The sequence below is a fragment of the Eretmochelys imbricata genome, chromosome 6 (genome assembly GCF_965152235.1).
Source record: "Eretmochelys imbricata isolate rEreImb1 chromosome 6, rEreImb1.hap1, whole genome shotgun sequence".
NCBI classification, from domain to species: Eukaryota; Metazoa; Chordata; order Testudines; family Cheloniidae; genus Eretmochelys; species Eretmochelys imbricata.
In genome coordinates this window covers 20,808,784-20,834,112 of record NC_135577.1, presented here as the reverse complement: position 1 = coordinate 20,834,112, position 25,329 = coordinate 20,808,784, and the positions used below count along the sequence as shown (strand labels likewise).

General features: G+C 40.8%; 1 protein-coding gene across 1 annotated transcript in view; it reads left to right on the top strand.

The window, feature by feature from the left end:
* LRP5 (LDL receptor related protein 5) overlaps positions 1-25,329 on the top strand; it is a 164,686-nt gene that overhangs the window by 104,198 nt on the left and 35,159 nt on the right. Inside the window, 6 exon segments of the mRNA XM_077819867.1 lie at positions 9,632-9,848; positions 12,856-13,145; positions 14,940-15,166; positions 16,062-16,246; positions 20,190-20,513; positions 22,429-22,631. Of these exon segments, the coding sequence (XP_077675993.1) occupies positions 9,632-9,848; positions 12,856-13,145; positions 14,940-15,166; positions 16,062-16,246; positions 20,190-20,513; positions 22,429-22,631 (1,446 nt within the window).

Below are 25,329 nucleotides of genomic sequence, written 5' to 3'. Positions count from 1 at the left end.
GGTGGGGGGAACAAACAGCTGTGCATACTTCTCTATCAGTGTTATAGAGTACGAACAATTTGAGTTTACCCTGTATAAGCTCTGTACAGGGTAAAACAGATTTATTTGGGATTTGGACCACATTGGGAGTTGGGTATCTTAGTGTTAAAGACAGGAACATTTCTTAAGCTGCTTTCAGTTAGGTCTGCAGCTTTGGGGCACATGGTTCAGACCCTGGGTCTGTGTTGGAGCAGACTGGCGTGTCTGGCTCAGCAAGAGAGGGTGCTGGAGTCCCAGGCTGGCAGGGAAAGCAGGGGCAGAAGTAGACGTGGCACATCAGGTGGCAGCCCCTAGGGGGTTTCTGTGATCCAACCCATTACAGTGTATTCCTGGAGTCCTGGAGTCCTGCCATGAAACAGCTCTCAATTCGGAAGCGAACATTGGGTGATGACATGCAGGTAAACACACCAAGAATCCTCTCTGTTTCAGAATTTTTGTATCCAGCACTGCCACAAGAAGTAGCTTTTTGCACAGGATGACAGCTTACCCAGGTCAGATATGCAGCTGTAGACGAGTATGTTGTTTTGTTGGAGTGAATCAGCATGATAGGATGATCTGTTGTGAAGTTAGAAGTGGGGAAGGCCTTCCACAGAAGAGGATCTGATGCATCACTAAACATTCTCAACTTATTTCCAGTATTGAGGGACTATCAATCATCACTATGTTCTGCAGATGTGTTACCTCCTGTACAAGAGACTTTCACTCCAGTTGTGTTTCATAGATTAATCCTAAGTGTTCTGTGTGTGCTTTTCTTTGCAGATCTTTCTCAAATAAAATAGGTGCTGATGGCTGGGTTTGTTTGTTAATAAAAGTTTGGAGAATTAGAATCATCTGTGAAAGTTAGAATAATAAATATGAATGATCGCAGTTGTGTATGCTGGCTGGCAGACAGCGCTAATGCATAAGTTATGTGAAAGAAAGAAAAAAGTTAGTTTATTTTTACCAGATGGACTGGCTGTTGTCAAGGTGCACTGAAATTGTCACAAGATGGCCTTTTTTACAAGCATTTGTATGCTCAAGAAGTTAACTCAACAATGAAGAGCTGCTCTCTAAATTCCCAATTCTCTCCAACCATTTGAGCCAGCAGATTGCTAAGAATCATAGAATATCAGGGTTGGAAGGGACCTCAGGAGGTCATCATAGTCCAACCCCCTGCTCAAAGCAGGACGTATCCCCAACTAAATCATCCAAGCCAGGGCGTTGTCAAGCCTGACCTTAAAAACCTCAAAGGAAGGAGATTCCATCACCTCCCTAGGTAACCCATTCCAGTGCTTCACCACCCTCCTAATGAAAAAGTTTTTCCTAATATCCAACCTAAACCTCCCCCACTGCAACTTGAGACCATTACTCCTTGTTCTGTCATCTGCTATCACTGAGAACAGTCTAGATTCATCCTCTTTGGAACCCCCTTTCAGGTAGTTGAAAACAGCTATCAAATCCCCCCTTATTCTTCTCTTCCGTAGACTAAACATCCCCCGCCTCTCCTCATAAGTCATGTGTTCCAGTCCCCTAATCATTTTTGTTGCCCTCCGCTGGACTCTTTCCAATTTTTCCACATCCTTCTTGTAGTGTGGGGCCCAAAACTGGACACAGTACTCCAGAGGAGGCCTCACCAATGTCGAATAGAGGGGAACAATCACGTCCCTCGATCTGCTGGCAATGCCCCTACTTATACACCCAAAATGTCTTTAGCCTTCCTGGCAACAAGGGCACACTGTTGACTTATATCCAGCTTCTCGTCCACTGTAACCCCTAGGTCCTTTTCTGCAGAACTGCTGCCTAGCCATTCGGTCCCTAGTCTGTAGCGGTGCATGGGATTCTTCCTTCCTGAGTGCAGGACTCTGCACTTGTCTTTGTTGAAGCTCATCAGCTTTCTTTTGGCCCAATCCTCTAATTTGTCTAAGTCCTTCTGTATCCTGTCCCTACCCTCCAGTGCATCTACCTCTCCTCCCAGTTTAGTGTCATCTGCAGACTTGCTGAGGGTGCAATCCACACCATCCTCCAGATCATTAATGAAGATATTGAACAAAACCGGACTGACCCTGGGGTATTCCACTTGATACCGACAGCCAAAGAGACTCAAGTAGACTGTTTAGGTGGGTAGTGGTCAGAGATGTATTTTTTCAGTGTTGGTAGATGGTTCTGGTACTGTTTTTTTGTTTTGTTTTTGTTTTGATTTATTCTGTTTTCTCCATAACAGCTTCTGTCAATACATACCTGGCAGTAAGCCCTTCCAGAAAGAAAAAAGGAATCTGCTTTTATCCTGAAGCACTGATGAAAGGTGGCCCTATTTCAGCTGCTGGAAAGACCTGAACTGGGCTGAATATAGAATGTAGGGTAGCCTGCTCACAGCTGCCTCTCTTCTCTTTTGGGGGCAGGGTGTTGACCCTCTGGAATTTGCCTCTCCAATGTCTCCCCAGGGCCCCTGTAGAGAATTTCTCAAAGTGATCCAGATTACTGTCTCCTACAAAGGGCTGAGCTCTTACCCTCCAGGAGCCAGTCCTAACCTCAGAGAACTCAGAGCCTGAACTAGGATCCCCTGCGTGCCAGGCCTTTAGGCTACCTAGGCCAGTCCATTGCCCTTTTTGTAATGCTAGTGAATCTGCCTTGCTAAGTATTTGTTTCTAGTTGTCTAAGCTTTGTCTGTGGCAAATCAATGAATTTGTTTCAGCTTAATGAATTAAATATAGGGGCAAGTGCTCTGTCTTTTTCTTTGTTGTTATGTCAAAAGACACGCTATATATGCAGAATATTTGCTTCTTCACAGATGCACCTGAAATGTAATCGGACTGCATGAATCACACTGATACGTAGAATTTAATTGCATTGTTTTACTTTAATCTTGTTCAAAGAGCCTAGAGCTTTTGAATGTTATATTTGGGAATATTTGTTTAATCATTTAGCGTACATTGAAACAGCAGCATCTAAACAAAATCACAGCTTATTGTGCTTTCTGTATAACTTGGTTTATTAAAACGTTTTGATGTCTGATAGTTTTATGCCACCCAGGATGGATTTTATCTGTGCTTGATGACCCTTCATTATTAAAAGCTTTGCCATTCAAGTCTTCAAAATAATCAGGCTTTTAATATGTATGTATGGTAGAGGTGGTCATGTGGCCTGACATGGCAACAAAAAGTACAGCAGGATCTTGGGATCATGGGTTTATTCTTTGACTGTGGCCAAATTTCTTTTTTGGGCCACACCCAGTCTTGCCATGCAGTTGGTGCAGAGCAAAAACTCATTGGGAAATAGAAATGCTAGATCTGAACTTATGCATTGAGCCAGCCTTTTTATGCTATTGTCTTGCACTTGCTGATACAGACCTGTGATTTGATGCTTGTTTCTTATATCTGATTATTAGCTTTGCTACCAGGAGAGCCACCTGCACCATCTGGACTAGACTAAGATTATGCTTCTGTACTGGTGAATATCTCTTTGATCAGTGATAGATACTTAAACCTGTCAGAGAACTGGTTACTGAACTATTACCTTCTTGTGGCTAAGGAAATTTTCCCATAAAAATATGAATAAATCTCAGGAGTTCCCCTTCACTCACAATCTGCAAACTAGTGTGTAAATCTAAACCTTTTATGGAGGGCTTTTACAAGCTATACAACTGTTAGTATGAATGTATTCCTGGCCACTTGACATCTGGCCTCTCTGAGGATTAACTAATTTGACATCCCACTGTTTCAGTTAGTTGCCACAGGGGAGATGGTATGTCTGCGAAGAGGCTAGTAGAGGTGGAGGATGGCAGATTTCATGAGATAATACATGGCATCAACATACTCAAAGGGGGAGTCATATTATTTTAGGTAGGGTTACCATACGTCCATATTTTCCTGCACGTGTCCGGCTTTTTGGTTCTTAAATCGCCATCCGGGAGGAATTTTTAAATATCTAAAAATGTCTGGGATTTTGCCATTTTTATTTTTCCCCAAAGAAGAGTTGATCATTCAAGAAAGAGAGTGAATGCTGATCATTCAAGAAAGAGAGTGAATGCTTTTCCCCCCCTTTCTATGCCAGCGCTTGCGCCGCCAAACAACTGTTTCGTGCGGCTGGGAGGGAGGGGGGAGGAGGGGAAACGCGGCGCACTTGGGAGGAGGCGGGGCCAGGGTGGGGATTTGGGAAGGGGTCCAATGGGGCAGGGAGGGGCGGAATTGGGGCAGGGACTTTGGGGAAGGGGTGGAGTTGGGGCGGGGCCAGGGGCGGGGTGCAAGCAAATCCCCACCCTCACCCTCCCCGGTGGAGTGTCCTCTTTTTGAATGTTCAAATATGGTAACCCTATTTTAGGAGACTAGCTGCAACATTTAATTAGTCTTGTTTCTGTGGCCATTCCTCAGCACAGATGTGGCCTTCCTCAGCACAGATACTATATATGTAGCTATATGAAACAGAGGAATACACACAGAGAACATGACACCATCAATAATCTGAGATCTGCACTAGCTACCAATAACGGAAGAATGGTCTAGTGTTTAGGGCACTACTCTGGCATATAAGAGACCTGGGTTCAATTCTCTGCTGCACCAAAATCTTCTTGTGTCACTTAGTCTTTCTATGCCTCAGAGGTGATAGTACAGCTCTCCCTTGGTGGGGTATTGTGAGGATAACCACATCAAAGACTGTAAGATGTTCAGATATAAAAGGAATGGGGGCCGTATGAGTATTATAGATAAGTTTTTGGGGAAGTTAGGGTGTTGATTTTATCTTATAAAGAGCTGAAGTAATGTGGGAGCTGGTTTCCTGAGATGACCTCCCTTCCCATGTCATCCTGATACACTTGAAATCAGCGCCTCATATTCCACATAGATTTAGGATGTAACCCCATATAGAGCACATTGCAGTAGTCTGTTCTTGATGTGATAAAGGCCTGGGTCACTGTAGCAAGAAATACATCAAGATAAAAGTTTGTACACTCATTGTCAGGAGCGGATGGAATTTACCACAGCTACTACCTGAGCATCTGGAAGCAGCCCCAGAAAAACCCCTACATTGCAAACCTTAGTCTTCCCTGGGTTTAGCCTCAGCCAGCTAGCCCCAGCAGTTCAGCCCTGTTCACAATCTTCTCAATAATCTCATGCAAGAAAAGAAGGTTGGAGGCTGGGAAATAGTTGGTGAGACTGTCAGGATCGAGATGTGATTTCTTGAGCGTGGGTCTAATCGGCAAAGGACCTGATATCTCCATGCTGGACTTTACCAGCTATGAAGGGCTAGAATCCAACTACCAGTAAGTTCTGCCAAATAAATTTAGAACCTCAGTGAGTACAACTGGCTCAAAAATCAAGCAGAGGAGGCCAAACTGCTTGTTCACCCCCCACCCCCCCACCTATTGACATGGATCAGCTGTCTCCATTAGGGCTGTACTGGTTTGAAACCAGTCATATTGCCCACCAAGTAGACAACGCCTCAAAGCCAAAATAATCTTCTGCTTCCAAATGAAGGCTGCTTGGATTCACTTGGCAGTCTGCCTGGATTGTTTCTTCTGTTGATGATTTTGCAGAAGTTATGATGCAGAGAAGAAAGAACTTTCTCCATTTCCATTCTAGCCCTGGTATAAGACTTATTCCTTGTTGCAGTCCGACCAACATCACAATTCTAAGCTCCACTCCATTATGTGTCATGTATTGCACATTGTAGCAGGGAGGAACTTGATTGCCTACCAGGTTTTCTTTCTCTAATTTTAATGGTGGCTTTGTAAGTTACGACTATGTAGACATGTATGTGAATATAAAAATACATATATTTTCCCTCCCTGCTGTGTCCAGTCCTAGCCTAGTGCGTTCTAGCCAACTTCAGTACTTAAATGATATTTTGCCATTCATCTTTGTAAAGTGTTTTGAGATATGCTAGTTTGAAAGTCCTTCTACTGTACTGTCCTGTTTGTAAAAAGAATTTGTATCTCGTTTACTTAATATGGCATCCAGCTTGGCTTCAGCACCTGAGTATGCACAGTGAACTTTTGAACCCAAGGCATTTGGCCCAGAGTATTGCCTGTGGGATGGATGCTCATTTAAATAAATGAGTATTTGAGGTTTGCCTGAACATGATGTAATGGAGATAATTGCAGAACCATTTGGCTTTAAACTGCAGACATCAACGTTGGTGTGTGTTGTTTTTTGGTTTTTTTTTTAAAGAAATGTTCAGTATTTAGCTTAACCAAATAAAGACATTAATCTTAAATCTCTGCTACCTCATGTAGCTTGGAAGTTATGGTTAATACAAAACTTCCTGGTTTAAGAAATTGTAGTTATTTTTAGCTGTCTCAAGCAGGAGACTTTCATCTGAAAGGAGTCCATTGATTTACCTCTCTTGCATAGCTCCAGGGTGTCTCACAAGTGGATTAGCTCCATGCTTCAAAACGATACCTGTGCACCACTTGTCTGCGCTTCCTGTTTTTTCTACACTTTTCCCTTTCTGCTTTTAAAAATGTAATTTCAAAAAGTGTTTAAATTCTTACCTGTTTCAAGAAAACAGAAAGACGAGATGGGCAATAATTGGCTCCCTTATGTAGAGCTTATGCTATTAATTTTTCAGCAGAACACTGTGATTTCCTGTTGGTGCTACACATTTAGGGTTGTGTGACAGATTTTAGGAGTCTATTGCTTTGCCTTACTATTTAATACAGTAAGCAGTAAATACACACTGCACTGTATTTAAGTTAATGTTAGCTGCTAGGTAGCCTTAAAATTCACATACAGTCTTAAAAAATGCTTAAATCCTACCATAATCTGCAAGGTGGAGTCAATGCATTATAGCAGGATTTCTATATATGGTACAGATATATGGACAGTAGTTGTCAGCTCTCTACCCTTTGGCTGGATGAGACCATGCATTTCCTAGCCTTTAAGAATGTTCTTGGTTACAATCCATTAACTGGAACTGGTGACCAGAGGACACCTTCATATCTCCAAACTGGAAGCCTCATGCCCAACATATCTTCGCCATGAAAGAAATGCATATAACATTTGTAAATTTGTGGATGTCTTTTGCAGAGCTGTGACAGAAATGTCAAGTTTTAAATCTGAGAGCTTTCCCCCCTATATTCAGAATCCCATCAAGAATGAGTACACTAAATTTCAAGGTTCTAACTTAATGGGAGCCTGACAGTTGTGAGTCAACCTGTCACAAGCTTGTCTGCGTGTGTCTACGCTGTATTCACGCAGCATTCAAGCTAGTCATCTAATTGTTTTCAGGCTGTCTACATTGAAACTTCTTATAGAATTTATGGGTGCCTTGTGGCTCTCCAATATATAATCAGGCATTTAATGGAACAACAATGGGTGTTAGCATGTTATGGATGCCAAATGATTATAGTGAATCGTTTTGAATCTACCTTGGCAATCTTTCTTTGAGTCACAAGAAAATGGAAGCATCATTAAACAAAGAATGGTTACCTCCACATGCTTTACAATTTTAGTATCCTAGTGCTGAAAGAATCTCCAAATAATAGTAAAAAGGAGCTTCTGTATAGAATAACTTTAAGAAGATAAAGGACCATCTGGTATAGGAAGGATAGTCAAGTGGATAAGGCACCAGACTGGGACTCAGCAGACCTGAGTTAAACTTCTAGCTCAACCACAGCCTTCCTGTGTAACCTAGGGCAAATCACTTAATCTACGCCATGTCTCACCTCCCCACCTGTAAAATGGGGATAGTTTCCTCCCACACAGGGGTGTTCTTGAGAATAAAATCTAATGATTGTGTGGTGCTCAAATGCTACCGTGTTACGGACCATGTAGTTACCTAGGTAGAGCTCAGAAATACTGAAAATAAAAGAAACTGAATGGCCCAGGGTATGGATAATGAGTCTGTCCCTTCTTGATCACAGTTTCACAGGTGCTCATTACCACCATCTATTGGCAGTAGAATGGCCACATATATAGGGTCTTCTGTACTCTGCAGCAAGCTGGGCCTGAGTTCTGTGGCAAGGTTTTCTGTGGTTTCTCTGGCAGACTAGATATTTTGCAACAACTTAAATTTAATGATGGAGGCTTTTTATTGAATGACACTGGAAAATATATAGAAGCCAGGACAGTGTTCCCTGTGTTAGTTTCATATTACAACCACCAAGCTTATTTTATGCCACCCACACACTAAATTTTCAAGGTAAGACAGAATTATTTTACAAAATGTATAGCTACATTATAATAATCATTGGGGAGGAGGTGGAAACTGGAGGCTTTGACAATTGCATACAAAGGGATAGCTAGGGCTTTTGATTCCTGGGAAGGTATAGGAGGCAGTTTGATCACACAGGAGATGGTTGAAATTTTCCTCTGTTTTTCCATTTTGTGGAGCAGGTGGATGTGGCTTTAGGTTGGGGCTGTTGGGAGTGTGTGTGTATGTATGTGCGTGCAAGAACTCCTAATTTCCCCAACAACCCTTTACAACAACCATCTGGCAAATACGGACAAACACGTTAATCATAACTGGCGGTTTGCGCTAAAACACTCAGCAGTGAAATAGTTAAGTGTTGACACTTAAATGTTCATTGTTGGGTGCCTAGGGCATCTCACACCTCTGATTTCAACCTGTCATTTTAGGAAGACAATTCTTCATCGGTTCACACTCATTTCACATCTCGAAGATTATCTTCACAACCATAAGAGCTAGAAACAATTATTTTCACGGTGAAAGCTTACATTTTGAAGCAAGATTCCATAGCTATGAAATAATGGAATACACACTGAATGGATATAAAGAATGAATTACACTGGGGGTGGCTACTTCAGACCAGGAGTGACATTCATGGGATTTACATTGCTTATACTGTGTCAGTTCAGAGGGTAAATGGAAAATGACTACTTCCAGGCTTGTCAATCTGAAATTTGCTCTTTGAACTAAATCCATTTACTTTTTATTTTTAAATTGGGATTTGTCAAAAAATGTTTGTCACAATGATTTTCTGACCAATAATGCCTTTTCAGTGAGACTGGAATTTTTCACCAAGTTGTATACATTTCTGTGAGATTTTGTTTAGAAAAAAATGGGGGAAAAATTCAAAAATGTTGAAACATCCCATTTGGATACTTTCAGAATGGAAAGTTTCAATTTTCAGTTTGAAATTACTTTTGTTTTTTAAATTTACTTTATATATAAATAAATGAAACAATTCAAATTTATCTAAATAAAATGTTCCAATTGACCCAAAATGAATTTTTTTCAGAATTTGAGTTGAGAAAAATAATGGAATTTTGGCTTTTCTTCCCAATTTGGGATGAATTTTTGTTCATTTTTTTGAAATCACAAAAGTGTTTGCAGAATGGAAATCCATTTTCTGACAAGCTCTGTGTATAGGTAACATAGCAGATGTAGACTGCATGGCTGCCTCCTCACCTTAAATGTTATGCGGTAGAAGTGTTGTTCCTTCTTTGTCTAGAGATGCTAGCACTTCATTTGTGTTACACCATTTCCTAAATACATTCATACAGAGCATGAGTTTTTTGTTTCCAGAGAGAGGTGGTCTCTAGATAGGCTTGCTGGAGTGGCAAAAACACCTTCAAGTCAAAGTATGATCAGATTTGTTTCAACTACAACTACTCTGTTAGAAGTAATGGTTTTTCCTCTCCTCTTATCTGCCCCACAGGTAATAAATGTTGATGGAACAATGAGAAAAACTCTACTAGAAGATAAACTTCCTCATATATTTGGGTTTACTTTGCTGGGGGACTACATCTACTGGACAGACTGGCAGAGACGAAGCATTGAAAGAGTTCACAAAATAAGAGCAAGCAGGGATATCATCATAGATCAGTTGCCAGACCTAATGGGCCTCAAAGCAGCAAGTGTGACCAAAGTGTTTGGTAAGCATAAGCAACGTGAAATGGAATTGAGATACTTTCCGGAGGGTTTTGCTTTTGTTAAACAATAACCTTCACCCCTTTTGACAGGAATAATCATGTTCTAATGCTGTTTAAAGGGAAACTACCATTTTTTGCTAAGCTAGCGCAGTGAAAGTATCACGAGAACAGTCTGCTTTCGTGACAATTGCCATCAAAAAACTACCATGTATGAAAAAACACCCAGTAATTCCTTCTGAAATTGCAGATTAATGCAATAAGCAAAATGGAAGCAGTTTTCTTGCTCTGCTATTCTTAAACAATAGGCAACTATTCATCCCCTGTGTCAGTGAGGAGGCAAAGTTTTGTAGCCTATTACAGCAGTTCAGTGAAGTGACGGACATCTGTTAAACATCTTTTCCATGCTTTTTTCTCTGTAATGGTCAACCGAGGGCATATCCTGCCAGAAGCTAGGAGTGACATGACAAGATGTGCGTGATTTCCGTGGCTTGTATGCAGAATTCCACAAAATGCTGTAATTCCTGCTGCTGTGTCTTCCTAACCTCGTAGTGACAGTAAACATAAATCCTTTGCAGAGCTTCTGTCGCGTGTTGTGGTCTGTGGCAGGGATTTAATTTCCATACCTGTTGGAGGAGGAATTGTCTGCTCGCTCATATACTCTTGCTAGTGGGGGCGGGGAGCTGGTGAGGAGAGCCAAATCAAGTACTACCACTAAGCCCCTACCAGTTTTCCCTCACTAAGCTCCTGTCTTCCCCAATTCTTACACCTGCACCCCTATACAGCTTGGCATCCCCTGTACATGTCCCTTACTGTCCCCTCTGGTCACAGTAGGATCTCTTCCACTGGGTCCCCTCTTGCTTCCCATCCGTGTCTGTGACAGACTGTGTACAAGTGTCTGTCACACTGTTAACTGCCTTTATCCACTGTAATCTGTACATACTACTAGAAAGGCACAAAGCTGCTCTGTGCAGCAGACCTGTGAGGCAGAATAAGAGGTGGGAATCTTGCAAGTAGGCAGTTTATCTCATACGGCCTGAGAACTGGGAAAGCAGGATGTACACACTAGTCCTTGTGACCTCTGAGCCCCAGAAGAGAGGATGAGCCACCTGCCAATTGCTGAGAAAGGGCAGAGGAAAGGCCCAGCCAGGTCACCAGTGGTGCTGTGGGATTCTCTTGCTTGGGGAGGCAGAGAAAAAGTTGTGGGCTTGTGAGATCACTGTGAGATCTTTTGGGAGCACACTAAATTTAAAACCCTGTTTCCTTTGGGGAACATACTTTTTTTTTCCCAAAGTCACCCTGTTTTTCCAGCACAAACATCTGATGAATTTCAGACTGAGTCCCCCAAGATAGGACAATATTCTGTACTGGGTTCAGCTGGAGAATAACTAAGGAACTTGTTCTGTGGCTTGCAGTCAGAACAAGGCCACCTGAACTCAGAGAGGCACTTAAATCTAGACCCAGGCATGGCACTAAAAAAGAAATTGAACAATGCCACATTTAACAGCAGCTGGGATCTCTACCCTGATCCCACTCTCAGTTCATCTTAGAAGAGCTTCAGTGTAGGAATAGGAGCACTGGAACTGGTTTCAGGCCCTAGAGTGGTGGCTTTGAAACCTGCAAGGTGCTGAGCATGTCCTGTGAGTTGCCAAGCAGCCTGAACTCTTACTGACTTCATTAGCTCTTAGTGGCAGCAACTCATTCACTCCACACATGTATACGCTGTCTGGCACAGTGGAACTCTAAGCTGAGTGAGGAGGCCTTCAGATACTACTGTAGTGGTCAAGGGTACTGAGCACCTTTCAGGAGATGCTCAGCATATAGCAGTATCGTGCCTTCTCATGTACAGATCTCCATACTTTCTGTGAATCAGGTGGGTATCATAATGTCGCTCTCATTTTGTAACATGATATGCTGTGAAATGGGTAATTCCCTAATGCAGCAAATACCATAACACTCCAGTATCAGACAGATACTGCAAATTAAATTTCATGCTAAACTACCCAAGCCCATGAGTGCATGCATAAAGATAATAGATTTATAGAAATATTTTTGTGGTCATTTTACAGTATCACTCTAGTTTGGCCCTGAATATTTACTTTGGTTACATACATCTTTAAAAAAATCATCATACTAGCTTATTTGTCAAGGTCACTCACTTTAAATTGCACCTGGAAGGGTGCAAAGTTCTGCAATGAAGCCACACAAAATAACCATAACAGAAAATATTTGTACATGATGGAGAGCCAGATCATCTGCTGGTGTGAATCAACATAGCTTCAGTGAATTCAGTGGAGCTAGGCTGATGTACACCAGCTGAGGGTCAGGTCTGGAATCTTTGTCCCCTATAAAAGAAAACTAAACTTGGACTGGACTGACTTTTGAGACTTAACCATAGTAGCAGCGTTTTTAAAATGGCTGTATCTCTGCAACTGGTGAAGAGGGGCATTCATTTTGTTCTCCACTCCCATCTCTGTCCCCACCCCACCTCCTGCCGGCCCATCAGCATTTGTTCATAGGCACTCTGGTTTACTTGACCAACTTACCTGACCTTGACCATCACTTACTTGATGATCTTACTGGAATTATGCTTAATGATGAATCTCAGCAGTTGATTGGATTTAACAGCTGAGAAAAGGAGCTGCAGTTAACTGAGCTCTGTTCTCACCAGTGCATGTCATTGAACTCAAGCACATTTAAAAATTCAACTGAGATGAAGATCCGTTGCCTGGCCAGAAATAAACAGACAAAACAAACACAACTGTCTGTTTTTTAGTACAGGAATGAAATCTGTGGAGAAAAACAGAAGAAAATATTTGGAGAAGTTATCAATATTATAAGAAGACTAATACTAGCCTTTAAATCCTTGGGTTGAGAGGAAAAGATCTGAGTTGATTTTTGGACCCCCTGTTGACATTCACAGCAATACGTTATCTCATAAGTCTGTAAATGCATTGCCTGTCATTCCATCCCAGACAGTTTTATCTTTAATGGACCAATGTCTCCTTTTCAGGAACCAATCCTTGTGCTGAGAATAGTGGAGGCTGTAGCCATCTGTGTTTCTTCACACCTCTGGAGACCAGATGTGCTTGTCCCATAGGACTGGAGTTGCTGAGCGACATGAAGACCTGCATCATTCCTGAAGCCTTTCTTGTTTTCACCAGCAGAGCAGCAATTCATAGGATTTCCCTTGAAACCAACAATAATGATGTAGCTATTCCTCTTACTGGTGTCAAAGAGGCATCTGCTCTGGATTTTGATGTGTCTGATAATAGAATCTATTGGACTGATATTAGCTTAAAGGTATTATTAACATTTGAATTCCCTGAATATGAAGCCACAGTATAGTGCCTTTAATCTGACAAAGATCTGTTTGTTATATAATATAGCACATATTATATTGGATGTCTAAATCTTGGGTGCCACATGCATTGAATCCATAAATTAATCTGTTTCAGACATGCTTTCTGCATGCCACATATCATGGTAATTTGAATGCCTAGGTTGGCACTCTACTAAACTTGCTAACCTCCTATCCCCCCTTTCCCCCCTCCCATTTTGATTTGGAATCCAATCTAGTAAAAGTATTAAAATTTGGCAAGTAAACCTTGGGTCTCTTATCCTTAGCTGTGGCTCCCACTTGCTGCGTTTCAGTGAGGGAGTTTGCAAAGTTTTCATTCTAAAATATATGTCATCAGTGTGTTTTGGCAGCAGTTTGAAATTTGATATGTGACATTTCTCGTTTATATCCCGGTGTAGGCAAAGGAGAGTGTTGTATCATCCATCACTGTTGTTTAATTTTCTTTTACATGAATTTAGCAGTGGTGGAAAATGTCAGATTGATATCACTGGAAAATGAACTCCCCTGTTTAGATTCTTAACAGGTACACCACAAACTATGGAAGCTCTTCTGCCAGAGTGCTTCAGCCGTAACAGGGCAGGGATCATGGGGCTAGTTCAGTTTCCACAGCCTCCCTACTGAGACTAACTCAGGTGTCTGTTCAATGCTGGTAGTGGGTTTTGTGAAGTGGATATCTTTCCACGAGGAACTGTGCCAGTGTAATAAATTCATGTGCTCCAGACCACACACACAATTACTAAATAAATCACAATGAACCTTGGGAAATGGAACTAGAGGTCCCTTAGCTGTTAGTAGAACATTCTACTGCTATCCTATTTATAGGTCAATCACTAGAAGGCAACATCTTTCCTTCATCCTCTCACTAGCATGCACATCTACTCTCTCACCTTGAAATGAAAATCATTCCCTTGAGTTCTCCTATCTCCCAGTTTGTTAATTCATTAGTTTTTTCAAGTTGTCATGAAATTGGATAGTGAAGTAGATGTCAGCTGTGTAAAGTAGCTACTCAGAATGGATTATGTCCCAAGATGGAGAGCAAAAATTGTATTCTGGCTCCAGACGATATCACTAGATACTGTGTGGTGGCTGTTTTACATGCACGTTTTACATGCACATTGTTCTCACTGGTTTCTTGTGTGCTATGTACATATTCCTTGCTGCATGGCCAGCTCTGTTAAGTGTATGTAACTGAAATTTAGGTAGAACCAGCAAACTCACACTCCTCATTAATGCTGAGACAAGCTTTGACTAATACAAGAAAACCAATCAGCTAATTCCCCTTTCTCCAAAGGAAGATACTTTCCTATATAGGTTGAAAACATTGCAAAGAATAAACAGAGAAAAGAATTAGGGCCAAAATTTTAAAAGTGAACAGGTATGCATGGTGGGAGGATCAATATCCAGGTGCCTATCTTGAGACCTTTTGAAGGGACCTGATACTGAGAGGGTGCATGCTCAGCACTTTCTGAAAATCACCTCCCTTTATGCATCTCAAAGGGGGCACCCAAAATCACTCGTCATTTCTGAAAATTCAGGCCTTCTTTATCTTATGAATTAATGTGTTTCCATTATCAGTATAGATTATATAAATATGAATTGCAAATACTTTCAACATTTAATGCTTGGGGATTTACATTTGAATTTTTGTTGAACAATAACCCTCAGAGAATTTTGATCCCCTAATTTGATGTGTGTCCATAAGGTACAGTAATATTTTTCACACGGTTGTTTTCCAGACCATAAGCCGGGCATTCATGAATGGAAGCTCTGTTGAGCATGTGATTGAGTTTGGGTTAGACTATCCTGAGGGAATGGCAGTAGACTGGATGGGAAAGAACCTTTACTGGGCAGATACTGGAACCAATCGAATTGAAGTAGCGCGCCTGGATGGACAGTACAGACAGGTTCTTGTGTGGAAGGATTTGGATAACCCCAGGTCTTTGGCCCTTGATCCTACTAAAGGGTAAGGAGCATTATTTATTGTTTGAGTGTAACAATAATTAATAACACATACTTTTACAGCATACTTTGTATTTCTCTAGCACCATTTCATCAGGGAATCTCAAAGAACTTTATAGCCATTAATGGCTATAATTACCATAGTACCTCTGGGAAATGGATGGGGCTATAAAGCAAAATTTAAAATCCCTGTAAATTAACTTTTTCTGTCTTTATTGTTTCAAAAAGCAAAATTTAACTAATTGGCTGCATACAGTTACATGGGATATTCTAATTTGCAATAAGTGAGAGTCAACTGTAAATTAGAAAAATCAGGGGATGTATTGTGTAACACATCCCTGTTTTAAAACATGTTGAGTTCACTTCATCGACCACTGAAATCTGAGTACTTATGGGGTGGAATTCAGATGTCAAAGACATTCATACCAAAGGCCAGAAGTAAAGTGGCATTTACTTCTATTCAGTTGTAACTGCTGAGGAATCTAGTTAAGTTGCAACACCTGAATCTGATTAGGACACCAAGCTTAATACCCTTACTGATCTGAAAATTCCACAGTGCCTTTCAGCACCACAGGTGGTCAGGGACCTCGTTTTCTCTCTCATCTGAAAGAATTAAGCAATTAGTCATAAGGAGGCATGCAGTGGTAGGAATAGTAGCAGACTTAAGAAGTACTGGGCTTGATCTTGCACAGTCCTGTGCTAAGCACTGTGGCCCTATCCATCAAAGCACACATGCTTAACTTGAACTCAATAAAATAAATATTTATGTATTTAATTTTATTGATTGATAGCATACCAGTTAGCATAGCAGCTAAAGTTTCGGGGGCCCTGGGTACCGAAGCTGGATTTGAATCCATATCATAAACTGGTGCCTGTTTTTCTTCTGTTTTTGATTGCAGGTATATGTACTGGACAGAGTGGGGAGGTAAACCAAGGATCGTTCGGGCATATATGGATGGGACAAACAGCATCACTTTGGTTGATAAAGTGGGACGTGCCAATGATTTAACTATTGACTATGCAGACCAAAGACTATATTGGACTGACCTAGACACAAGTATGATTGAGTCATCAAACATGCTAGGTAATCTGCTGTTCTATTCAAAGAAACACACATCATGGTGTTTTGTACAGAACTGTGAGCACCCTGTAAGGGAATTTGGTAGTTTGTTCTTTTAGAAGGTTTAATTAAAAACTGGAGTTTGTTGCCTCCAAACTAACCTTTATTCTTCTTGCATGACAGGCTTACAGCTAAGGGTTAACTCATGGATTTTTTTTCTCCAAGCTATTTAATGCATTTTAGAAGTGGTTGAATTAGACTTAAATTTCTTACCACCATTCTAGTGTGTGCTAATTAATATTTTGGAGAGTAGTAAAGTAAAATGCACATGATGATGAAATTAAACATGCATAAACTTTATTTGCAAGATTAACAAAATTGTGAGGTAAACCTTTAAAGTAATAATACATTAATAAAAAATGAACCAGTCTTTCTAAAACATTTCCCATAGGGTAACAAAGAAACTGCACTTTAAAAATTATAAATTCAGGGAAAGTAAAAGAACAAACTTTCTATTTTTCTGACTAAAATCCTATACCAGAGAGATGATTTTAATCTCTTTCTTCTGTTGCGGGTATTAAATTACCCATGTCTTCTACCAGAGCAAAGAGACAGAGTCTCAATCTCTTTATTTCTCCAGATTAGGGCAACTGAATCTTTTTGCCTTTGGTCCAGTTTAATTGGCCCCTAATCTGAGAGTCTGCACACCTAATTCTGTTGCATAATTCCACAACCTTGTCCCCATCCAAGGCAAATTCCAGCTACAGACTGGCACTGCTAGTTCAGAATTCAAACTAAAATACACCTTTACGACCTGCATTCTTGGTTGTTGTAATGATGCTGTACGGTTAGCTAAACATTCTATAGAATTAACCTCCCAACATTTACATGTGTTTTCCTATGAGAATTTATTAGAACGTCAAAAGCTTTTCTGCAGTTAAGGCTTATTAAATCTTTACATTAACATTGACAAGCTGGCTAACTGATGAAAGGAGGGAACTGCTAATACTGTATTTAGCACTTTGTGTAGATCTTTACATCTAAAGTGCCTTATAAAGGTTAACAATTACTCAGAAAGCCAAATGAGGTAGACAGAATTATCTCCATGTTTTAGATAAGGACACTGAGACTTGGAGAGGTTAAATGAACTGCCCAATGCTACACAACACATTGATGGCAGTCCGAATTAAAATCCAGGAGTTTGAGTTCCCTGTCCCATGTTCGTTTACATAGACCATGCTATCTTGGTTAAATATAAATTAATACCTCTAGAATTTCTGTATTAAAAGTATGTGGCAAAAGGTAAACCTATCACGGCATTTATGTTAACAACTTTAGAGTCACTGCTGTGACGTTATTGTTGATGAACCAGGAAATTCCATATTAAGCTCTTATTTTCAGGTCTTGTTTAATTTTCCATGAAAAGCTACACTTTGGAATGAAACTTGTAAAGCTTTATTTTGGTAGTTTGGCGTTTTGGGGACATGAGAAATCTATTTTTCTTCAAGAAAGTTTTAGATGCTTTTTCTGTGCTTAGATCACGCTCAAGCACTGCTTATTTAAGTAATAAAAGTTGTAAGACATGTCATGGGCTTGGACAACAAGGACACGAGCGCCTGGCACATCTTGAAGAAATGTGTTTTAGGAAACCATGTAACTAGCAGCAGTACTTTGTGACTTTCTACTGCCTCTTTTTTTTCACAATGTACTGAGCTGCAGAACCCCAAATATCCACTCCTGAGCTCATGGGTGCTGAAGATAGAGCTGTGGGGGATACTGCAACACCCCCTGACTTGAAGGGGTTTCCGTCATGTACAGGGCTTACAGTGTGGTTCAATGGCTCACAGCACCCCCACTATAAAAATTGTTCCAGCACCCCTGCTTGAGCTAAACATGTTGAATTTAACATAGCTGCATTTACTTCAATAATCCTGTATGGACACAGGTGAAAACACATGGAAAAGAAAAACTAGAAACCACTTCTAGATCATTAGGATCAGTATCAACCCTGGTTTACGTACATGATGAGCTGTACCCTGGCCGTGATATAGCATTGTCATTGTCAGCTGGCAGTGAGTGCTTGAGCTGCTGTTATAGAGGATGTAAGTAAATGAGCTACTGGGGGCGCAGAGAGAAGGAGGGAGAGAAGAAAACCTCTGGAGCATCATAAAATAGCTGTATGATTCTGAAAGACTTTCATAATCCACATCTTTTTCACTGGCTTTCAGTGATTGCAAGTCTTACGTTCATCGCTGTGAAAAGTATATGAGAAATGCCCTACTAAATGTATGTCACTGCTTGAAATTTTTATTAGGGTTATTTCTTCAGCCAAAGTAAATTTTTTTATCAAAAGCTTTCGATAGGATCCCTCATCAGATTGATAAGAAAACTAAATTGCCAGAGGGCAAGAGGCAGATTTTTGGAATGGATTAAAAACTTTTTGTGGTACTGAGGGGAAATTCAATACTCAATGGCTGCTTCTCAGACTGGAATGAGATTAAATCAGCTCTAGTAAATTAAACTGGTGCTAACACTGGGACTAGGGCCAGTTAATACATTGATCACTTTGGAGGAGGAAGTAGAGAGTGAACTGCTGAAGCTGACAATGACACATAGTTAATGACATGTAAGGAGGTTAGCAAGAACTCTAGGTAGAATTTTAGCAAACTCATTGGATAGGGGAAGTGTAACTGGATGAAAGTAAAGTGATAAAACATTGCGTGCAGTATCCAGTGATGCACACTGAGGATTCCAGAAAAGAATCTGGGTGGACGGTGTGGGATGAAGTATGTCTCCCCAGCACACAGCAGCGGTGGTTAAAGCAGTCTTAAATTTGTGAGCAGGGGGTGTCCTCAGCCTGCTCTCAGACACTACACAGTATGTAAAAACACCCCCTTCTTGGGCTTTTGTTTACTTAACCTGGAACTAGTGAAAAACAATATAAATTTCAACTCCACTAGATCAAATGAAGTTTGTTCATCAGTAACTCTCTGCCTAGGGGAAATAAATTTTAAAAAACCTTTTTTATAGTAAGATGGCTTTTTACTCCCATTTTTAAGCTTTTCTTTCCTCCGCGAGCCTAGGCCAACTCATGAAAAAAAGCAGGGCATTCAAAAGATCTTAGGAGTGTATGTGTGGGTGAGGTGGTTTAAACTCCCCACACACTAATCAAAAAGATGCTTTTAAACCATGGAGACATTTAGCAGTACATCCTCAGCTGGTGTAAACTGTCTTCGCTTAATTGATTACAGTACTATGGGGTGTTCCATAATGGTTAATCTAGTCTACCTTGGCCAGTACCTGGCGCTCCAGAAGCTGATAAAACCTTCGATTATGAACTTTAGTAATTAAGCAGTGTCATTTGTGGGAGTGTTAGGATTCCTTCCAGATTAATGCAGGAAATCATTTTGAATATCTGCATCTTCTTAAATTGCAATTGTGGGTTTTTTACAACTTAAATCCAACTTCAGAATTCCTCTGGATCAGCTTTATCCCTGAATCCCACAGATTATCTGTACGGCACTTTGGAGCACGTTGCTCACGGTACTTGTTTCATATGTGTTTTAAGTTTTTATTTTTTATCCAGATCAAGTATTTATCTGGGATTAGGGTGTTCTAAAAGCCCTTTCTCACGATCCAGTTTGGGGTGTTAAAGCTCTGACACGAAGTAATATTTCTTAAAATGACAATAGTTCCAATGGTACTACCTCTGAAGTAAAATATTACTTAATAGGAGTAAGGGTATCAGAATTTGGATCTTAGTGGCTACCTCTTCAGAGGAAGATATTGTGTAATTATGAACCCCAAATTCCATGATACTGACCCTTAGCAAATTTCAAAAATAAAAGGAGTTAAAAAATTACATTTTATTCACACAGGATTAAATAACCCTTTTGTCACATTTTTTGCAACTGAGTTTCGGTTACTGCTTATGATTAGTGCTAACAGTATGAAGTTACTTTTTCAGGTCAAGAAAGGGAAATAATAGCAGATGATCTACCTCATCCATTTGGACTAACACAGTACAGTGATTACATCTACTGGACAGACTGGAACCTACACAGTATAGAAAGAGCAGACAAGACCAATGGGAAGAACCGGACACTAATTCAAGGACATCTGGATTTTGTGATGGACATCCTGGTCTTTCACTCTTCGCGCCAGGATGGCTTGAATGACTGCATGCAAAACAATGGGCAGTGTGGACAATTGTGCCTTGCCATACCAAATGGGTATAGATGTGGTTGTGCCTCTCACTATTCCTTGGATCCCAACAGCAGGAACTGCAGTTGTATGTCCTTTTATGTCTTATGATATTCTTAAGCATTTACAGCTCATTACTGCTTGTGGTGCCTTTTACTATAGAAAGGGAAGGATTCATATACATACATCTCAAGGGTATTGGTTTTAAAGATGACCTGCAAACAGGGAAAAAACGGTTTGTGCCCTTTCTATGGTGCATAATGAAGAGCTGAAAGGTTGGTTGGTTTTTTAAAGCCTTAGAAATAGCAGCACTGTGAAGTCTTTCTTGTTTTGCTGGATGTGTTTCTGGAGTGACTCAGATGTGTACTAGAAGCTTTCCCAGCCTTTAATGGAATGGACGGGTGGGTGTGAGTGACAGTCTAAATAAACGCATCTTTTCTCCCAAGTGTTTTAGTTAAACAAGTGTTAGCAAAAACATTAGGGTTTTAAATCCTCTGGGTAATAATCCCATCCCGTCCCAATTAATCAGGTTTCACTTCCTTTGTGTGTGTGATGTCATGACCCTGCTAGGTATCCAGTGGTCCATGTAGCTCTTTCATTCAAGTCCGAGGTTTCTAATGAAAAACCAAGCAGGAAAAGAAAATATGCTTGGGGAAAAAACAAATGAGCTGTCAACTCCCCCCGCCCCACCAAAAGTACAGAATCATAAAGAAGCAATAAGGGAGTGTCTTGGCACCTTTAACAAGCCAGGGATGATGTGGTGAAGTACCTGCATTTAAGACTCTAGGGCAGGGGTCTCCAAACTAGGGCCTGTGAGTGGGATCCAGCCCAGGGCTTCCATTTGTCCAGCCCTCCAACAGGGGAGAAGCGAACAGCTGAGTAGACATGCCGAGCAGGCAGGGGGAGGGGCAGCTGGCAGCAGCTCACAAGGGTCGTCCGCACAGCTGAGCTGTGGGGAGGGGTGAGTGCCTCTGGGAGCCAGTGTCCCCCCAGAAGGGGAGCCAATTTAGGGGAGAGTCATTGCTGCAGCCAAGCAGGCAGGGACCCCTGACTTAGAGTAAAAATACAAGCCAGATGCTTCATTACATCTCCAATAAATGGAGTAAAGAAGATGGAAATTAACAATTTCATAATGGTTAAATTTTAACTACAGCCCTAATAGAACCAAACAGTCCCAACCAACAATGGGAACCTGGAGCTTCTCTTACCAAGGTACAGCCAAACTTTCAATCCTTTGTCATTTTCTTCAGTGGAGCAGGCACGCCTAGCAGGCACAGGAAGAAGGGAGCAGGCACGGGGCAGAGCAGACCCAAAAAGGGGAGCCAACTTACAGTACCTGCATCGATTAACTTTTATACCTGATTTAGAATTTAATGCAACACTGACACGGTAGAGTAGTGTTGTTTTTTTAACGATTTTGCATATATTTTGCGTTTGTATATATTTAATTTCTTTCACAGTCGCTTCAGCCCGTGAAGCCCCTTCAAAAATCTAATATGGCCCGCCTCTCATAAAGTTTGGAGACCCCTGCTCTAGTGTGATTCCTAACTTCACTGTTATTATCCTGACTGCATTATCATGCCATTCACATGTTGCCCGGTGTGTAATTTTGAGTATTCCATGATAGCGAAGGGAAATAATATCTCAATAAGATAGTGTTGGGCTCATCCTCCAAAATGATGAAATTTTGAGCAAAAATGGGACTTAAGATTTAATAGCAAGAATATCAACTTGTGATATTCATCCGATGAAGTGAGCTGTAGCTCATGAAAGCTTATGCTTAAATAAATTTGTTAATCTCTAAGGTGCCAAAAGTCCTCCTTTTCAACTTGTGAGTAGTTTTCCTTTCTGTGTAATTGTTTTTCACACTTCTAGATTTTTCTCTTCAGTCCTGTAGAATTTTTCCTTTAAATATTTTTTTATATGGTTAATGATTGCGACCAGTGTACTTGGGGGTTACGTTGCATTTTCTTTTCTTATGCATATTGTTGGACTTGTTTCAGCACCCACGAGCTTCTTGCTGTTTAGCCAGAAGTCTGCAATCAGTCGGATGATACCAGATGACCAGCAAAGTCCAGATATCATCCTTCCGGTGCATGGTCTAAGAAATGTCAAGGCCATTGATTATGATCCCTTAGATAAACTGATTTATTGGGTGGATGGACGTCAGAACATTATTAAAAGAGCCAAAGATGATGGTTCCCAGGCAAGTTTATATGTGTGTGTGTATATATATATATATATAGTGTGTATGTGTGTATTTAGTGTATTATCTTTTTTAGTATGTATTTTATACTAGAGGTTTTCCAGGCAGCCATCACCTTAAGCCCTGATCCTACAAAAATGCATGTGCTTGTTTAAATTTACTCACTGGGAGTAGTACTTATGGATTTGCAGAATCAGGATCTTAATTTGTATACAAAGAACAATAAGATAATACTGTCAAATATGGCATGTCACCATTTGGCTTATATATTACAAACTACAAACCACAAAACTGTGATAGTTGTACAAAGACAGTCAGAGAAACTCTTAAGCCTGCTACCGCTAGTTTACTCTGTTTATTCCACAGTAATTACACTTTTTAAAATCAATGTTGTACATGACATTTTGGCGAACATAATATCGTTATAAAAGTCTCTGGGACTAAAAACTCAGTCTCAGCCATAAAAACCACATTTGGGCCCTATTTAAGCTTAAAGTTCATCACATACAATCATATAAATGTAGGACTGGAAGGGACCTCAAGAGGTCATCTACTACAGTTCCCTGCACTCATGGCAGGACTAAGTATTATCTCTAGACCATCCTTGACAGGTGTTTGTTTAACCTGCTCTTAAAGATCTCCAATGGTGGAGATTCCACAACTTCCCTGAGCAATTTATTCCAGTGCTTAACTACCCTGACAGGAAGGTTTTCCTAATGTCCAACCTAAACCTCCCTTGCTGCAATTTAAGCCCTTTGCTTCTTGTCCAATCCTCATAGGTTAAGGAGAACATTTTTTTTCCCTCCTCCTTGTAACAACCTTTTATGTACTTGAAAACTGTTATCAAGTCCCCTCTCAGTCTTCTCTTCTCCAGACTAAACAAACTCAGTTTTTTCAATTTTCCCTTATAGGTCATGTTTTCTAGACCTTTAATCATTTTTGTTGCTTTTCTGTGGACCTCCTCCAATTTGTCCACATCTTTCCTGAAATGTGGCACCCAGAACTGGACACAATACTCCAGTTGAGGCCTAATCAGCACGGAGCAGAGCAGAAGAATTACTTCTCGTGTCTTGCTTTCAACACTCCTGCTAATAATCATCCCAGAATGATGATTGATATATATTTTGCAACAGTGTTACACTGTTGATTCATATTTAGCTTGTGATCCACTCTGACCCCCAGATCCCTTTCCGCAGTACTCTTTCCTAGGCAGTCATTTCCCATTTTGTATGTGTACAACTGATTGTTCCTTCCTAAATGGAGTACTTTGTATTTGTCCTCATTGAATTTCATCCTGTTTACTTCAGACCATTTCTCCAGTTTGTCCGGATCATTTTGAATTTTAATCCCATCCTCCAAAGCACAATGAACCCCTCCCAGCTTAGTATTGTCCACAAATGGTATAAGTGTACTCTCTATGCCATTATCTAAATCATTGATGAAGATACTGAACAGAATTGGACCCAGAACTGATCCCTGTGGGTTCCCACTCATTATGCCCTTCCAGCTTGACTGTAAACCGCTAATTATTACTCTCTGAAAATGATTACCCAACCAGTTATGGACTCACCTTATAGTAGCTCCATCTAGATTGTATTTCCCTAGTTTGTTTATGAGAAGGTCATGCGAGACACAGTCAGAAGCCTTACTAAAGTCAAGATATACCACGTCTATTGCTTCTCCTCTATCCACAAGGCTTGGTACGCTGTCAAAGAAAGCCATTAGGTTGGTTTAACATGATTTGTTCTTGACAAATCCATGGTGACTGTTACTTATCACCTTATTATCCTCTAGGTGTTTGCAAATTGATTGCTTAATTATTTGCTCAAAGTTAAGCTCACTGGTCTGTAATTCCCCAGGTTGTCTTTTGTGCCAGGGTGCTGGGTGAAAACTGCTGACTCAGCCCTCTGACATGCCAGCTCCCATTAAAGGAAGTAAATTGGAGCTGGCTAGAGAAAACCTGCACCTAATTGGTGAAAGGGAGACAGCTGCCTGCCCAATTAGCCTGGTGCTGCATCAAAAGCTGGGAGAATGGAAGCTGGGGAAGGTAGTGAATGCAGAAAGATGGCTCTTCCCTGCTGGGTGCAGACACGAGAACTCAAGCTGTAGATGGTAAAAAGGTGGTGGAAGCACAACCTGTCAATAAACGGCACCAGTGGTTACTGAACCCCAGGGTCTCCCAGTGACTTTGTCAGCACAGCAGGGGGAGGAGCAAAAAGGGCCCTGCAGCACCCTGCTACGTCTTTATTTCCCTTTTTATATACAACAGTCAAATTGGAAAAATAGAATAGAATCCCAGGGTTGGAAGGGATCTCAGGAAGTCATCTAGTCCACAACCCCCTGCTCAAAGCAGGACCAATCCCCAGTTTTTGCCCCAGATCCCGAAATGGCCCCCTCAAGGATCGAACTCACAACCCTGGGTTTAGCAGGCCAATGCTCAAACCACTGAGCAACCCCCCAAATACTCAAGTGCGTTGCTGAATAAGGATGGGCTTGAGCACATGCTTAAGTGCTTTGCTCATTCAGGGCTTTAATTCTTACTCCATTTGCTTGCATAATGAGGATAAAGTGTTGCTACTCAGAGACAATGTCAGCAGTTACACAGCTGTCAAGTTTTGAGTATTTAACAGATTCCTAAAACATATAATTAAAATAATTCACAATGAAATTAATTTTGAGGTAGACTAGTTATAACTTC